Source organism: Schistocerca cancellata, chromosome 5 (assembly GCF_023864275.1).
Source record: "Schistocerca cancellata isolate TAMUIC-IGC-003103 chromosome 5, iqSchCanc2.1, whole genome shotgun sequence".
NCBI classification, from domain to species: Eukaryota; Metazoa; Arthropoda; class Insecta; order Orthoptera; family Acrididae; genus Schistocerca; species Schistocerca cancellata.
This window is the reverse complement of record NC_064630.1, coordinates 589,251,893-589,270,905: the sequence shown is the minus strand read 5'-3', so window position 1 is coordinate 589,270,905 and position 19,013 is coordinate 589,251,893. Positions and strand designations below refer to the sequence as shown.

Below are 19,013 nucleotides of genomic sequence, written 5' to 3'. Positions count from 1 at the left end.
ACAATGCATTATCGGGGTTGTTTCCAAACGTTACGAGATAGTTGAGGAACTTAAGAACGCTGTTCGACATGTATTTACTGCCTGCCTCCAGGCAAGCAATGTTCAGAATTTCACATCGCGCATAGAGGAGAATCATACTCTGTTTTGAAAGCTACAGTGTACACACAACAATTCGGAGTAAATAATACTGAATAGTGACACTACCTCAAAGTTGTCGCACATTAATACGTTGGAACCATCTGTGAATACGTAGACACGCGATAGCGGGTATTGGGTCTTTGCATTCACTCTGTGCTGTTCCACAGACGTCTTTCACGCACAACCACTGGTGCTTTACTTCCAACTGAAACGCTGCAAACCATCCGAGTGCCACGTGCTTCCCTCCGGTAGCGTTTATAGTAACTGCTTGTATGTTTACAAACAACTTCAGGGGTGATCTTCCGATCGGTACAATAACAACATACCTGCACAACATAACGGCATGATTCAGAACTGGCCGGCCGCTGGTGGCAGAGCGGTTCTAGGCGCTTCAGTCTGGAACCGCGCGACTGCTACGGTCGCAGGTTCGAATCCTGCCTCGGGCATGGATGTGTGTGATGTCCTTAGGTTAGTTAGGTTTAAGTAGTTCTAAGTTCTAGGGGACAGATGACCTCAGATGTTAAGTCCCATAGTGCTCAGAGCCATTGTTTTGATTCAGAACTTTTATTGATGCGTGTTTTTGTCCATTTGCCTGCACTTTTGGCGTAGCTACCTCAATGTCGTGATCTGTCATCTTGTGACACTGCATTATAAGGGTTCATCAAACGGAAGGTGGTTGCCACATGTTACAAGAAAGGCAGATAAAAATAAAGTTTTAATGCTAACTTTCGTAGATCGTTTGAGTTTTTAAACACACTGGTCAAGGGCACAAGAGTAATAAATTAAGCTATAATAAGGGGGAGGAAACCCATTTTTTTCATTTTGGTCTTAATCTGTGTAGAAGAAAGAAATTCATTAAGTTTCGATCGCTGGTATTTCAATATAAAGACGTTACGGATAACAAACTCCTCTCCAGGTCATGTTGACCGAAAGGTAACAGCAGGCTTTATGGAATACATTCGATTATTGTACGTTGATAAGAGGCTGGAATACTTACTCTTCGAGATCGGCAATGAGCAGCTCGTGAGGCACACTGTGGCGGTCGAGGTGTTGACGGAAGGAGTGGAGCAGCTGCGGCGGCACCCTCACGTCCACAGGGTGGCCGGCGAGGTGGGCCCGCGACCAGAAGTCGAGGCCCATTCTGCCCCTCAGAGCCGCCACCGCCGCCAGGTGCTCCTCCGCGGGCTTCAGCCGGTAAACTTGGTGCCTGTCAACAATACGCTACCTCTTAGACCATCCCCATTTCTGCTTCCTCGAGGCAACACTGTGCAGCTCGTAACACGTCCAGATAAAAATAAGTGCACCAGACTTTCGTGTATACATACTGCCCGACAAAAATAATGAAGCAGTCAGAAGACCCAGTCAGCTGTCAACAGAAAGTCGGACACGTACATGGCATCAATGGGTACGTACGAGGGGTGTTCGATTAGTAAAACAGAATTTTTTTCTGAAAGCAGGTTGGTTTTATTCGGGATTCCAGTACACCACATTATTCTCCACTCGTTTGGCTACATAATCTCCGTTCCTTGCAAAAGGCCTTATGCCACGTTACTGGGAGGGCCTGGGTGTCCGCATGGTAGTACTCAACTGGTCGACGTCGGACCAACGGCTTGGTGCGTCAATAACCAAACAATCGTCCATGAACTGCTGCCTGCAGAGTGCATCCTCCATTGGACTAGACAGGTGAAAGCAAAGGCTACAGGGTGGACAAGAAAGAACGGCCCAATGAAGTTTTGTAAGCTCCTCTCGGGTACGCAGACTTGTTTGAGATCTTGCCTTGTCATGGAGATTGGGAAGTTTGTTTGCATTTTTGCAGTGAAGGACAGACACCCTGAAGCTTACCCCAACGTAAAGTCCCGAGCGACTGGAAAGAAGCGCAGGTGACGCCTGTATATAAGAAGGATAGAAGGACGGATCCTCAAAATTACAGACCAGTATCCTTAACATCGGTTTGTTGCAGGATTCTCGAACATATTCTCAGTTCGAATATAATGAATTTCCTTGAGACAGAGAAATTGCTGTCCACGCATCAGCACGGCTGTAGAAAGCATCGCTCCTGCGAAATGCAACTCGCCCTTTTTTCACATGGTATATTGCGAACCATGGATGAAGGGTATCAAACGGATGCCATATTCCATGAATTCCGGAAAGCGTTTGACTCGGTGCCCCACTGCAGACTCCTAACTAAGGTACGAGCATATGGGATTGGTTCCCAAGTATGTGAGTGGCTCGAAGACTTCTTAAGTGAGTGTTTATCGGAGGTGAGGGTATCAACTGGAGTGCCCCAGGGAAGTGTGGTAGGTCCGCTGTTGTTTTCTATCTACATAAATGATCTTTTGGGTAGGGTGGATACTAATGTGCGGCTGTTTGCTGATATTGCTGTGGTGTATGGGAAGGTGTTGTCGTTGAGTGACTGTAGGAGGATACAAGATGACTTGGACAGGACATGTGATTGGTGTAAAGAATGGCAGCTAACTCTAAATAAAGATAAATGTAAATTAATGCAGATGAATAGGAAAAAGAATCCCGTAATGTTTGAATACTCGATTAGTAGTGTACCGCTTGACACAGTCACGTCGATTAAATATTTGGGTGTAGCATTGCAGAGCGATATGAGGTGGGACAAGCATGTAATGGCAGTTGTGGAGAAGGCGGATAGTCGTCTTCGGTTCATTGGTAGAATTTTGGGAAGATGTGGTTCATCTGTAAAGGAGACCGCTTGTAAGACACTAATACGATATATTCTTGAGTACCGCTCGAGCGTTTGGGATCCCTATCAGGTCGGATTGAGGGAGGATATAGAAGCAATTCAGAGGCGGTCTGCTAGATTTGTTACTGGTTGGTTTGATCATCACGCGAGTGTTACGGAAATGCTTCAGGAACTCGGATGGGAGTCTCTGGAGGAAAGGAGGCGATCTTTTCGTGAATCGCTACTGAGGAAATTTAGAGAACCAGCATTTGAGGCTGACTGCAGTACAATTTTACTGCCGCCAACTTACATTTCGCGGAAAGACCACAAAGATAAGAGAGATTAGGGCTCGTACAGATGCATATAGGCAGTCATTTTTCCCTCGTTCTGTTTGGGAGTGGAACAGGGAGACAAGATGCTAGTTGTGGTACGAGGTACCCTCCGCCACGCACCGTATGGTGGATTGCGGAGTATGTGTGTAGATGTAGATGTAGAAGTCGTTTCTTGAGTTTCGTGAGGGTAGCACACTACACTTTAACACTGGTCGTTGCAAAATGAGGGACGACAACGAACAGAATAGCCCGCTCAGAACCAGAAAAGACCGTCGTCACGACTTTACCGGCTTAGGGTGTGGCTTTTTACTTTTTATTCGAAGGAGAGGCAGTGTGGCACCACTCCATGGATTGCCGTTTTGTTTCCGGCTCGAAGTGACGAACCCATGTTTCACCGCGTGCGACGATGTTCGGCAAATAATTGTCACGATCAGCTTCGTAACGCGCGAGCAACTCCACAAGATGGTCCTTTGTTGCTCTTTATTGTTTTTTGTTCCGTGGCGAGGAACACAGCGAGCACACACCCTTGAGTACCCCAATTGGTGGACAAGTGTCAACCCTATCAACAGAGACGTCCAGGTGTGCAGCGAGGTGTTTGTGATCCTTCGATCACTTCAAATGAGAGTGTCTGCACGTTCCAACATTGCACGTGCCACAGCTGTGTGTGGCCGGCCGGCACGCAGGAGATCGGACAGGTTTGCGCGACGTCGATAACAGACGCTTCGTCCAAAGACTCACCTTGCTTTTGTTCACTACCAGGACTTCGTAGACATTCTGCAAGTACCTGTAAATATCTGCGAGGCTATGCTTTTCCGCCAAAATAAGCTTAATGAGAGCCTTCTGTTTGGAATGCACCTCTGTTACAAACGTCATTTTGAAGGCAACGTATAGCGCTGTTCTATTCTATCGCTTGAGCCTTGTCCCGCAGTTGTGCAGGGTCAGCCATTGTTAATCGGATTTGGAATGTTTAAGGGGTGGACGGATGCCCTTCCTGCCGCCACACCGTACCCCCCCCCCCCACCCCCGGGACGGAATTAGTGTCCCCCAACTGTCTGCGTCGAGTTTAATCCATGGAATAGTGCGAAAATGTTCAGAAGTCGGCGAGCCGTGGAACTGAGGCGGAACATGGGGACCAGCCCGGTATTCACCTAGCGGGATGTATAAAACCGCCTAAAAACCACATCCAGGCTGGCCACCACATCGGCCCTCGTCGTTAATCCGCCAGGCGGATTCGATCCGGGGCCGGCGCGCCTACCAGAATCCAGCGTTAGCGCTCTCGGCTACCCTGGGGGGTCACAACGTATAGCGCTGTAACCTATCGGAAATTCATGAAAGTATAGGGGCTGACGCATGAATATTCCACAATGTCCTGCAACAAATTCCGCATTTCTTCAACCGAAATTGGCCGAGAGAACAATGTGTCGCATTACTTATTGAACGCCCCTCGTAAAAGATGAGAGCTGCAAATCTGTGTGACGGGTAGAATGGCCAACAGCGTTGATTAGTGTTGTTCGTGTTTAGTTTTGTTATCAGGCCAGTTAGGGTACGTAAGTTGTGTGAATAGCGTCTGACATCGATTGATCATTGTGAGGAACACTGAGATGCTACGTACACATTTGAGACAGTTCTATCAGCATCTGGCACAGTTTCAAAGGGGCCTCAGTGTGGGTCTGCATTGATCGAGTCGTGCAATTTCCAGAATTGTTTGCTATTTGTATGTGACAGTGCCCCGGAAATGGACTATATGGGATTGTGAAGGCGAGCATACTCGTCTTCAAGGTTCTGCTCGATTACGTCTGATTATCACAAGGGATATTCGCTGTACTGCGTACAAGCACAACGCAGCTGGCTCACATCTGCACCAGGCATCTGAGAAGAAGTAATGGACTCTCTCCAACCTTCTATGTGCTGCCGTTAACACCACAACACAAGTAGCTGCGTTTGGAGTGGTGCCATAATCGGGATTCATGAAGTGCTGAAAACGGCGCCGCATTGTGTCCAGCAATGAGTCACGGTTCTGCAGTACTTCGGATAACAATCGTCGGCTAGTATGACAGCAAGCTGGAGAGAGCTCCAATTCGTCCAATATTTTGGAGAGATACGGCTGTGTTACTCTTGGCGTCATGGTATGGGAAGCAATCGAGCATGACTTCGAGTCAGGGCTAGTAATAGTTGAGGGAGCTGTACATCGCGAACATCCTGCGCCCTCGTATGTGACGTCTCATATGACAGAATCGTGGCGACATTTTTTAACAGCACAGTGCTCACCCATAAATGCCAAACAATGCAATTAAAAAAAAGGAATACAAAGAAAGGAAAAGTAAGAAGGGATAGATGACGAAGGGATAATACTTATGGGTCTACAAGAGTGATGCAAGAAAATTGGGATTTAAATTTTATTGATTAAGGAAATTGCAGTGGCTCATGGAGCACATGGAGCGGAATTTGAGACTGGACGACACTCGGTTAAAAGCATAATGAAACTGAGGAGTTGATTGTTATAGTGGAAGTACTAAAGCTATAGGCTAAAAAACAAGAGAGGTGTAAAGAAGAACTCAAAGAATACCGTATGTGAAGGAAAGAAAGCCATCATACAACGCATTGTATTGGATATTAAACTGCTTACTACGTTTTTGAGACAAACACTTTTACTCTAGGAAGAGAAATTTTTCTTTCAATACTTGCACTAATTGAGAAAGCAGCTGCACCTCCGTTGAGAGATTACCTTTAAATGGACAAATAAGAGCGTGATATTTTTAACTCACCCCCGGTAGGAGACGGCCGCCAGCGCGGAAGCCAGCAGTGCTGCCAACAGCAGCAGACTCAGTCCAGAGGAGCGCATCGTAACGTTTGTCATCCGTGATGGATGCCCGCCTTTATATACGCGACCTTATCAGTTCAAGTGAGTGTTTCCGTGATGCCTGCTTTCTTAACAGTCTCCTGCGAAGGTGCGGTGAAAAAAGTTTTAAGTTTCACTTTGGTTTCGATAACTTCCAATTTCGTCTGCAGTTATTGAATTACTATTCTCCAGAGTGATTCAATATATTTACTTTCCGTGTAAAATTCGGCAGACCGAAATGCCGCCAACAAACGTAGATAATGTTGTCCCAAATGCAATGGATCTAACTAATCAAAGAAAAATAAAACCAAACAAAAATTATAAATGAAAAACATTACGCACGTAGAACACATTCGACGTAAGGACATTTCAGAACGATCCACCCCTTTTCAGCAGACTAAGTCTTCTGCACGAATAAGTATCTGCACGTAGCCTGAATTTTACCTTACATGTCGACAGTAAAAGTTTTCGTGTGTCCTAATTGCAAGTTGCCGATCCATACGGGTGCCGCTGTGTGTCTCCCTTGTAAGCTAGTGTCCTTGAACATTCACTGTTCATGTAATGGTTTACAACGTGCGTCGAGTTAGCGATAGCGCAACAACAGAAGGAGTTTTGCATCTGCCATTTCAACAGGCGCATTTCATTTACAACTGTGTGGCGTGATTTTTGTCGAGAGATACGGTACTGCCCCTTCTGCGGCTCTAAGCATGGTTTATGTAAGACATGTCTGGTCTCGCTACCACGATCCATGGCCATTGCAACCATATTGAATCTTTAACGCGAATGTAACAGTCTGTCCTCGAGTAGCGTTCGGTGAAGACAACACTACAAGCAGTTCACGAACGGAGAAAATCTCCAACCCAGCCGGGAATCGAAATCGGGTCCACTGCATGGGAAGCAAGCGAGTTACCACTTAGCTACGTAGGCGGTCTCAGGTACCAGAAATACCTCATTGAGTGACGTGCAATGTTGTTGATGGTAGTGTGCACCACAGGAAGCACGTTGCACTTGCAGGAGTGCTCTCAGTGCAGCGAGGGCGTGAGGTGAATTACTGCTAGCAGAGACAGGCCTCTACAAAACATAGCGAATCTACTCTGTGGTGGATCCAGGTCAAGTAAAGATTTTGCCTGCTCGCTGCACTCAGTTGTTTTCTGTTGAAGATGATATTTGCGAGACTTAACGTGTTTGGCGATAGATATCTTCTAGCATAAAATCATCATCTTCTGCTGAAACGTAAGCCGTAGGTCGCAACTTCAAGGTATGTTTACAGAAACATTGGCCCGTCCGATGGTACGTCAACTACTCCTCAAGCCTTCTCTGTTACATTCCCGAACAGGGCGTGAGAGGAAAGATTGTTGGCAAATTTCCGTATCAGCCAATTTTTCAGATTTTCCCGTCGTGCCGATCAAGCAAGACGGACGTGGGAGGAAGTAATATGTTGCCTGACTCAACCCTGACAATAGTCACTCGGAAATTCAATAGTAAATGTCTCAGTGCCACACAGTACATCATTTACACACATCAAAAAATAAAATTTGCATCACCCCGGTTCCCAGAACTCCTGAAGATAGACTGTGGATACTGTATCACAGAGAGAGTCCCTTTGACAGTTGAGAGATGTCACTAAACTCGCCCAAAGATGTAAACAACCATGCATGAGCAGCTTCCAGTCATTCCACCAGGAAGGAGATACACGGCTCGTGATGTCTGTAGTTCAACGATGCCTAGACGGTCTACACCGCGGTTCGATCGCGTCCGCATTGTTACTTTGTGCCAGGAAGGGCTCTCAACAAGGGAAGTGTCCAAGCGTCTCGGAGTGAACCAAGGCGATGTTGTTCGGACGTGGAGGAGATACAGACAGACGGGAACTGTCGATGACATGCCTCGCTCAGACCGCCCAAAGGTTACTATTGCAGTAGATGACCGCTACCTATTGATTATGGCTCGGAGGAACGCTGACAGCAACGCCATCATGTTGAATAATGCTTTTCGTGCAGCCACAGGACGTCGTGTTACGACTCAACCTGTGCGCAATAGGCCGCATGATGCTCAACTTTACTCCCGACGCCCATGGCGAGATCCATCTTTCCAACCACGACACCATGCAGCGCGGTACAGATGGGCCCAACAACATGACAAATGGCCCTCTCAGGGTGGGCATCACGTTCTCTTCACCGATGTCACATATACCTTCAACCACACAATCCTTGGAGACATGTTTGGATGCAACCCGGTTAGGATGAACGTTTTAGACACACTGCCCACCGAGTGCAGCGAGGTAGAGGTACGCTGATATTTTGGGGTGGCATTATGTGGGGCCGACGTACGCCGCTGGTGGTCACGGAAGGGGCCGTAATGGTTGTACGATACGTGAATGCCATCCTCCAACCAATAGTGCAACCATATCGGCAGCACAGTGGTGAGGCATTCGTCTTCATGGACGACAATTCGCACCCCCATTATGCACATCTTGTGAATGACTTCCTTCAGGATAACGACATCGCTCAACTAGAGTGGCCAACATGTTCTCCAGACATAAACCGTATCGAATATGCCTGGCTCAAATGGCTCTGAGCACTATGGGACTTAACTTCTAAGGTCATCAGTCCCCTAGAACTTGGAACTACTTAAACCTAACTGACCTACGGACATCACTCACATCCATGCCCGAGGCAGGACTCGAACCTGCGACCGTAGGGGTCTCGTGGTTCCAGACTGTAGGGCCCAGAACCGCACGGCCACCCCGGCCGGCGAACATGCCTGGGATAGACTGAAATTGAAAAGGGCTATTTGTGAACGACATGACCAGCTAACCACTCTGAAGGACAATAAGGACCAACAGTACGTTGATGACTTGTGGACAGTATTCCACAACGAGCACAGGCATGCATCAATGTAAGAGGATATGCTACTGGGTATTAGAGGTACCGGTGTGCACAGCAGTCTGGACTACAACCTCTGAAGGTCTCGTTGCATGGTGGTACAACATCCAATGTGTGGTTTTGATGAGCAATAAAAAGGGCGGAAAAGATGTTTATCACAGAGACAATCCCTTTGACTGTTGAGAGATGTCACTAAACCCGCCCAAAGATATAAACAACCATGCATGAGCAGCGCCTATTATACGGAGGGGGTCCGACAGCCGATCAGTTCCAGTCATTCCACCAGGAAGGAGATACACGGCTCGTGTTGTCTGTAGTTCAACGATGCCTAGACGGTCTACACCGTGGTTCGATCGCGTCCGCATTGTTACTTTGTGCCAGGAAGGGCTCTCAACAAGGGAAGTGTCCAAGCGTCTCGGAGTGAAGTGATCTCTATTCCAATTTTCTTTACAGGTTCCGGAGCTCTCGGATCCGAGGTGATGCAAAACTTTTTTGATGTGTGTAGTTTCCTGTCACCCGCCGTTGATAAATAAACCAAAGAGTGTCTTGTTGGAAAAACAAATTCTTGAAATCGCATGAAACTAGTATCTCTTCCGATTTTTCAATAGGAACATAAGAAACTTATTGAAGCATCATATCAAATTTCTCTTTAATAGCAACAACGGAGAAACCTCATACTTAAATCAAATCTTACATTCTTAAAGGAACCAGAATTGTGTTCGGAGAAAAAAGCGAAAAACTGACGAATACGTCTCTTGTAAAACAGTGTGCAACGTAGGATAGAAGACAGTACAGCTAGTTAAAAGGCTGAAAATGTCTCCACTTTTTACCTTGTAGTGTGACAATTCCAATGATATAGTTCAACAATATTACTTAACAGTATACTGCCGATTTGTGGATGAGAAAAAAATAATGGGAGAACACTCATTTTCTAAAAAATTGGAAACAACATCAAAACATTCTGATGTGCTTTCTGCCGTTAATGAATTTTGGATTGTAAATTATTTGTCTAGGGACAGAGTTATCGGAATTTGTGTTGTCAGAGCACCAGCTTCCTAAGTATTGCCAAAGAAAAAAAATCCTGATCTTACTGGCGCTCACTGTATGATCCGCAGACAGGTCATAGCTTCTAAAACTTTGCTTAAGAAACTGAACACTGCACTAAAAGTGGCTATCAGTGACGTTTATAAAATGACGTCAAGTGCTGTCAATATTAGTTTTTTTCGAGTCCTATGTATCTCAATGCTGAACACCAATCTTTCATACCCAAGTCAACTGACTTTCGGAGGCGATATACTTAGCAGGCTGTATGAACTGAAGTCACAGTTAGAACTGATTCTTTTGAGTCAAGGGAAAGCTGAGCTTCATTACTCCACTGATGACAGTGTCGCCTGGATGCTCCCATTACTAACTTTTCGCCATTTCCACCGATTCAGTGAACATACGGATAGGCAACAGTGCGATGTGAACGAGTGTAGAGTTATCATCAGGGAACACCTAGAACGGCTCTAAGAGGAGTTCAAACTTTATTTTCCCCATTTGTCTTCAGAAGACTGACAGTGCAGATTAGCAAGATCACCCTTCAAATCTGATGTGCTTGCACTTACTGATGTAACACAAGAGGATGCGATTGAAATAAAATAAGATTCGGTTTCTAAGAAGCAGTTTCAAGCAAATATTGTTGCAAGAATTTTGGGCTAGTTTCCTTCAAAAAAAAAAAAAAAAAAAAAGGTTCAAATGGCTCTGAGCACTGTGGGACTTAACATCTGAGGTCATCAGTCCCCTAGAACTTAGAACTACTTAAACCTAACTAACCTAAGGACATCACACGCATCCGTGCCCGAGGCAGGATTCGAACCTGCGACCGTAGCGGTCGCGCGGTTCCAGACTGAAGCGCCTAGAACCGCTCGGCCACTCCGGCCGGCTAGTTTCCTTCCTATTAACCTAGGAGTCGTAAAGGAAGCCTTAAAAGTCCTGGTGCAGTTTTCATCTATGTGAGACTGGATTCTCGACACTAGAGATCATGAATAGGAAACACTGCAATCACCTGAACGTGGAGAATGACCTCAGATTTGCTTTAATTTTGAAACTAAACATTCAGGAACGGCTTAAAGAAAAACAATTTCAACCATCCTACTAATTGGCTTTTCAAATGGCTCTGAGCACATGGGACTTAACTTATGAGGTCATCAGTCCCCTACAACTTAGAACTACTTAAACCTAACTAACCTACGGACATCACACACATCCATGCCCGAGGCATGATTCGAACCTGCGACCGTAGGGGTCGCGCGGTTCCAGACTGTAGCGCCCAGAACCGCTCGGCCACTACGGCCGGCATCCCACTAATATTCTACATTTTTCTCGTGATTTCTACCACATTAAAAAAGGAATGCTGGATGTGAAAATTTTTGCTCAAGTGAAAACAATATAATTAGGTTTTTAAGTAAGACATAAAGACATTTCTATTTCGGCTACTAGTACTCTGAAACACTAGAGTTTATACTAGTCAAATTTGATAGTCCTGACTCACTAAAGTGAGAATTCCAGATTATTGACAAATAAAGTTTTTGGATAGAAGCCAAAAATAAATATATAAATGAAAATAGGAGTGGAGATGAGATATCCCAGGGTTGCAAACACAACACGAGGTGGGGAAGTTTGGGAACCACGGGGCTACGCGATCTCGCGACGAAATGTGCCGCTCTTCGTTGTACCTTCTATGCCTTTCCTATTAATCCAACCTGACAGAGGCTCCAGACTGGCGAGCAATATTCAATAATAGGTAGAACAAGTGTTTTGTAAGACAGTCTTTCGTGGATGAATTACTCGAACATTTCCGTAAGCTTCCTCCAACGAATCTCATCCGGGCATTTACTTTCTGTACAATCTGTTTTGTGTGGTCATTCAACTTTATGTCCCTCCGAATGGTTGCTCCTTGGTGTTTTTCCATTGTTACTGTTTCTACTGATGTGCCGCCAATAGTGTAATCGTACAGTGGTGGATTTCTCCGCATGTATATGCTTAACACATTACATTTATTCACATTTATAGTAAAGTGCCAGTGACTTCAACGATCATCGACCCCTCTGGACGTCCTTCTGCAGTTCTTTATAGTCTTCTGGAGTTACTACTTTACTATACACAGTCGCATCATCTGTGAATAGCCTTATGGAACTTCCGATGTTATCTACTAACTCGTTTTCGCTACTCTCAGAATTTCTAGGAGTATTGATGCAATCACATTTATATCTATCGAGCTTGTTATATTGAGAGCACCTTGTTAAGTTCTGTCTGCAAGGAAGTCACGAAGCCAGTCGCAAATATGATCAAAATCTCGGTGATCTCGTTTCATAATTCTATATATCAGTGCGAAGCATCAACCAGGTCGTCGATGACTACGGCGCTCTGGATCTCATGGAGGAACTGAACAAGTTGAGATTCACAAGATCTGTTTCCGAAATCCAAGCTGATTTTTTTGAGGAGATTTTCTTTCTCCAAGAACATCTTGAAACGTGTTGATAGAACATGGTCCATAATTCTGCAGCAGACAGATGTCAGTGATGTAGATGTTAATACAGATATCGGCCTGTTATTACCTGCATCTGTCCTACGACCCTTCTTTGAAATGGAAATGTTCTGCACTTTTTTAGAGTCTCCAGGTATCTTTAGCTGCTCCAGCGACGTACAATAAACCATTGCTACAAGGGGAACAAGTTTTTTCACATGATCCCTGTACAATTTTCCAAGTTATCTTGTCCAAACCATAAAAAGAATTTTGGAGAGTCGACGAGAATTCAATTTAGAGATACATATAGATTTTATTGACCTCGAAAAACTTTTGAAAGTGTGGAGAAACTATGGGACATGATGATTAAAGCTGATATTCTGGACATCTTATTAAAGCTATAAATTCATTATACAAGAACACAAAAATAATAGTAGAAGTTGGTAATAATAAAACTGAAGCAATCACTATGAATAAGGGCAACCTGTCACCAACTTTACTTAATGTACGTACAAATGATTTGATTATAATCTTCGGTATACAGATCTATAGAAATAAATATTTTAATATCCTTATGTAAGCTGATCCCTCCATCCCCCCCTTCCCCCTTCGCCATGGACCGTGGACCTTGCCGTTGGTGTGGAGGTTTGCATGCCTCAGCGATACAGACAGCCGTACTGTAGGTACAACCACAACGGAGGGGTATTTCTTGAGAGGCCAGATAAACGTATGGTTCCTGAAGAGAGGCAGCAACCTTTTCAGTAGTTGCAGGGGCAATCATCTGGATGATTGACCGAATTGGCCTTGTAACATCAACGAAACGGCTTTGCTGTGCTGGTACTGCGAACGGCTGGAAGAAAGGGGAACTGCAGTTGTAATTTTTTCCGAGGGCATGCAGCTCTACTGTATGGTTAAATGATAATGTCATCCTCTTGGGTAAAATATTCCGGGGATAAAACAGTCCCTCATTCGGATCTCCGGACGGGGATTACTCAGGAGGACGTCATTCTTAGGAGAGACAAAGCTGGCGTTCTATGGGTCGGAGTGTCAGATCCCTTAAACGGGCAGGTAGGTTAGAAAATTTAAAAAAGGGAAATGGACAGGTTAAAGTTAGATATAGTGGGAATTAGGGAAGTTCGCTGGCAGAAGAAACAGGACTTCTGACCTATTGACAGGGGAGGGATAGAGGGGGGGGGGGAGGGAGGTTGTACAATTCTCCACCTACGGCGGAGGTCCAGAAATTCGCATCCGATGTCGTTGCAGAATCGTCTGGCCTTCACGAACTCAGTCAACCGCCTAAAGAAACCGAGGCCGGCACTAGGTATCATTCGTGACACATGAGTTATGATTTTCAGCCTCTTGAAGGTACGTTTTCCTCGGTCTTGGATGAGATAGTGACCAAGATGGACTAAACTGGATAAGACAAGATGAAAGCAATGGTGTTCGCAGATGTCTTTGGAAACGGGGAGGAGCAGGTTCAGGAACAAAAGGAGGCCTGGGAAGAAACACTGAGAGTATGGAACGAAATTTAACCCAAACAAACGTGAGGTCCTGGTAACAACTAGAAAGAAAAGGCATACAGACTAACAGAGTAGGGATTCGAGGTGATCAATTGAAGAAGGTGAAAGTGTCGAATATTTGCAACGTGTGATACAGGAAGGTGGAAGAAATGAGGAAAAGATCAGTGAACGTGGTAGAAAGGCAGAACCATTCCTGCGAAATGTTAGGAACCTGAAGTGAAGACGTCCCACAAAAAGCAAAGAAGTGATACCTAGAAGATAGTACATGTACTGAAAATTGGGTAATAAAGAAAAGAGATGTAAACAGGTTACAAGCAGATGAAATTTAGTTTCTCAGAAGTAGGCTAGGAGTAACAAGGAGAAATAAGACGAGGATTGAAAGGGTAAGGGAAACAGTGAAAGAGGAACCCTTGCAGAAAAGGATAGAAACATCAAACCTAAAATGGTATGGCCATTTTAAGATAATGGTAAACAAGAAAATTCCAAAGAAGGTACTAGAAATGGAGATGCGATGGAAACAATCAAGAGGAAGACAAAGGGACAGATGGCTGAAAGGTGTGGAGAAGTCTGTTGAAAAAAGCGGCGACGAATGGACGAAAATGAACACAGATGGCGAGGCTTATGTTCCAAACAGATCTAGCCTAGGCCTGAAAATTGTTCAAGATGATGATGATGATGATTACCGCGACGATTGTTCAAGATGACTCTGGACGATTAAACATTGAACGATAGTCGTTGGTTACCGTCTGCGATTTATTGATTTTTACTAGTCTCTATTCTCAGTCACATTGCTCTAGCGATGAGCTTAAAGTTCAGTAAGCATAAAAGAATGTTACTTAAATGCCTTTCGATTGATGAGATGTAAAACGAAGAAATACTTTACCAGATGTATAGCTCGAAAAGAGCTGAAATACAGCACATGCTTGAGATAAAAAACGAAGAGGGACAATATCGAACACTGATCATCACCCATACATTAAAAAGTTCTCCGAATTTTTCCTTCTTTCTGTTGGCCAATTTCTTTCGTTCTAGGATTAATAAAGGCTGCATCTACAAAGAATCATACAACAGAGATTTGTATCGTTAACACCGGAAGAAAAACTTGCTACTACCTTGAGGTAAGTGCTACTGTTATTTACACTCTGAAATTCTATTGTGTTGTATTTTCAAAAATTACACATGTGCAATACAAATAAGGATAATAAAAAGCAGTGTATAGCGAAAAAATTAATTGAAAGATAAAGTTCCAAATATCCAAATTGTAGGAAGCAAAATATTCTACATCCATTAATTTATGTAAGAGCTTCATCTCCGACGGGAAAACTTTTTGGAAGTTCAGAAGAAATGTCAGGTTGAGATAAAAGAATTATCTCTGTTAGCGTATCGCTTTGACTTGAATAATTTGCTTCATAATTTGGCGGTAACTACGGAGGTGAAACAGTAGCTCCATAATTACTGCAAAGCTCTGCTATGGGAAATACAGTAGGAGCCAAACTGTGTTGACTTACTCATTTCAGTTTCCAGCCTTGGTATTACGTGTAACGTTTCAGTTTTTACTCTTTGCTGTAGAGCAGGTGTTAATTTTGTTACGGATTAGACACGCTTTTGTAAAATAGGTCAACATCATCCTCACTTTTTCTACAAGCAATGCCGCCAATTTCATTTCGCCGAGACTGCCTCTTTTCTACGAGGGTAAGTCGATTATTATCTGCAAAGTAGTTATAAAATTTTATTGTGATGAAATAGGAAACTTACAAGTATATCATTTTTCCACATAGTCTCCTTGCGTTTCAACGCACTTGGTCCATCGTTGTACAAGTTTTCTGATGCCTCATAAAAGAAGGTTCTCGATTGAGCTGCGAGCCAGGAATGCACAGCTTCTTTCACTCCTTCGTCCGAGGCAAATCGACGGCCCCTTAATGACTGTTTGGGTGGACCAAACAAGTGATAGTCAGAAGGGGCAAGATCGGTACTATATGGAGGATGATCCAGTACTTCAAATTTGAGGTTTTGGATCGTTTCAGCAGTGTGGGCAGCAGTATGCGCACGGGCAATGTTGTGCAACAGCACAACACCTTTTTACAGCAATCCTCGACGTTTGCTTCGAATTGCAGGCTTTAGCCTGACACTAAGCATCTCACTGTAACGTACACTGTTTATTGTTGTGCCCTTTTCCCCGTAATGTTCCAGTACTGGACCTTGTGCTTCCCAAAAACCGTAAGCATCAGTTTTCCTGCGGATGGCTGGGTCTTGAAATTTTTCTTGCACGGCGAATTTGAATGTTTCCATTCCATACTCTGCCGTTTACTCTCCGGCTCGTAATGATGGATCCATGTTCCGTCACCAATAATGATCCTGTCTAAGAAGTTGTCCCCTTCGTTACCACAGCGATCCAAATGTTTTTTTGCAGATGTCCAAGCGCGTTTGTTTATGCAACTGTGTGAGTTGTTTTGGACCCATTTTGCACAAACTTTATGAAACCCAAGTCTGTTGTGGATCATTTCGTAGGCAGAACCGGACTAATTTGCAGATGATGTACTACTTCGTCAATAGTTACTCGTCTGTCTAAGAGAACTATTTCACGTGAACGCTCAATGGTTTCTTCATTTGTGGCGGTAAACGGTCGACCGGCTCCTTCATCGTGCATAACACTTGCGCCACCATTTCGGAATTTTTTAGTCTATTCGTAGACACTCCATTGTGGCTAAACACTGTTCCCGCTCTGTACTGAAAGTCTTTGATGAATTTCGGCCCCTGATACGCCTTCCGACCACAAAAAACGCATCACTGGACGTTGCTCTTCTTTAGTGCAAATAGACAGCGGAGCAGCCATGATTAACAGCACGGCAGCGATAACGAATCTAACCTAGCAGCTTGAAAATTGCAAAGATATAACATCAAATAAACAAAGCATGCGTCGTCAACGTAAAACGATAGTACTACCAAAATAAACAAAAATATAACTAAATTGCGAATAATAATTGACTTACCCCCGTAGACTGTCTGCAATTCTTTCTCTATTGTGTGATATTCTTCCTCTGTGTGTTGTGGTATTACAAGAGTACGTAATCGGAATGGTTTCTGCTGTCGTTGTTGAAGTTTGCGTAAGTTTACCGTTGATGTTGAGGTTTGTATCAGTGAAATTTGCTCTTCACCTGGCGAAAGTGAATCTAACCCATTTTCTTGTGACAGATTGAGACTGGAGAAGTTCCTGAAAGGAAATCTTTTGCAGTAAATGTCATACGTAATAGTTTTAGGATTTATTTATTTTAAAAATTGGCTACTAACCCAAGGTGTATTTATATGTTCTTAGAACTGAGAATTTTTCCTCTAGAGGTCATTTTTTTCCTTTTTTCCTTGGAGCAGCTGCTATGCCGGTGTTCTTTTCTCTCAAAGTTGTCTTTTATGTTCCTCCAGCGTGCTATGCATTGATCAACTGCAAACAAATATATAATAAGTAAACCAACATACATTATTAATTTAGAATGTAGTAACCGATAGTAAATTAGTAAGTGACAATGATTTTCTCGTTATTATTTCCAGGTATTTGGCAACTGGTGATTCCTTTCATTCGCTGCAATTTCAGTTTCGGTTAAGCGTAAGTGAAATTCGTAAAATAGTAAAATACATGTCGGGCAGCATTCAAAGACTTTATTGTCATTAATTTTGCCGCCCCTGGCTCAAGAAGACTTGAAAAGAAAATCAAAAGAATTTGAGTTGAAAAGGGATTCCTGCTACTGTTCAGGAGCCATTGATGGAAAACATATTCGAATTGTATGCCGGACAAATTTCTCTTCTCGTTTTCATAACTAGAAAAGGTTTTTTTTTCAACAGTGCTTCTGCCTATTGTCGACGCAGATTGTAAATCCATTTATATCGGCGTGGGATCCTGTGGAAAGGAAAGTGATCCAGGAATTTTCGAACGCTCTTCTCTGGGAGAATGTTCTATAATCGAGCGCTGCTTCCACGCCCAAGCAAGCTGCCCATCTCCGATCTGGTGTTATCTCACGAGCTCGTCACGATAACGCTTTTCACTTGCTCCAAGACATGCTGGAGCCATAATCACGAGACACCTCGAAAGCTGTGTTTACTTACAGTTTGTGCGGCGTTTGTCGAACTTTTGATAATGCGTTTAGATTATTAGCACAAGTTTTCCTTATTTTCTGTAGCCCAATAAATTTACTGCCCGAAACTATCGACGGAGCTGTAATAATTTCCTGCTGCTCTCACAACGTACTGTTAAATGCCTGTGCCGAAAAAGTGAACTTTTTACTATGGACCAGACACTTCGCAAAATTCACTCAGTGGCAATTTGTATAAAATGCCATATTTAAACCATCAGATGTTTCTATTTTAAACTCAAATTCTACCGGTTTGGTCATAGACAACATTCACAGATGAAGTGTTAAAATGGTTGAAACCAAGACTGAAGACCGAAAACAATAGAATTTGGGTTTAGAATAAAAACAGCTGGTGCTTCGAATATGCACTTTACATATTACTTAACGGCTGTTGGCAGTCATCATCCAAAAATGTTTTAGAGACGATTTGATCAGTTTGGCAGGTGCTCGTGCGTAAGCAAATGTTGAAGGATTTAAGTAAGAGATTCATTTGCTACACATTTCACCAGCGACGGGAGGCTGGGCTGGTAAGATCAACAAGTTAATTGAACCGATGGAAATTAATTATCGGTACGGTACTATTATTTTCTTCCATGTATTACTGCTATCTGAAAAACCTTGCTCTATTGATCTCAGTTACGAACAAAATGTCACGAACGTTTAATACTGAAGTTTTATTATTATTAAGAGTGTGGCTATTATAATCATCCTTATTATTTTTTCTAAGTTTTTACACGAATTGCACAACATTATGTAATGTAGTTACTGAGTATATTAAAATTTTCTGTAAAATGAAAGACCATCCAAAGTTACAAATTTCACTTCTTTTGTTCGCTCAATAACTAATTTCAGGCCATCTTCAAATCTTCGTAACGTAGTCAAAAATGTGCAAACGAACAGTTACAGCGCTGTTTTCACATTTTTGACACGATTACATCTTTGGAAACACCATTTTTGACTATGTTAAGATGATCTGAAAATGGC

The 19,013-nt window shown here is 43.5% G+C and overlaps 1 protein-coding gene across 1 annotated transcript in view; it reads right to left on the bottom strand.

Annotated features, from left to right (window-relative positions):
• The window catches only part of LOC126187697 (carboxypeptidase B-like), a 72,682-nt gene extending 66,675 nt beyond the window's left edge, over nt 1-6,007 (bottom strand). The window contains exons 1-2 of the mRNA XM_049928939.1: nt 5,925-6,007; nt 1,136-1,345 (exon numbers count right to left, since the gene is read on the bottom strand). Coding sequence (XP_049784896.1) covers nt 1,136-1,345; nt 5,925-6,001 — 287 coding nt within the window. The 5' untranslated portion in view covers nt 6,002-6,007. The remainder of the gene's footprint in view (nt 1-1,135; nt 1,346-5,924) is intronic.
• Between the last annotated feature and the right edge of the window lie 13,006 nt (nt 6,008-19,013).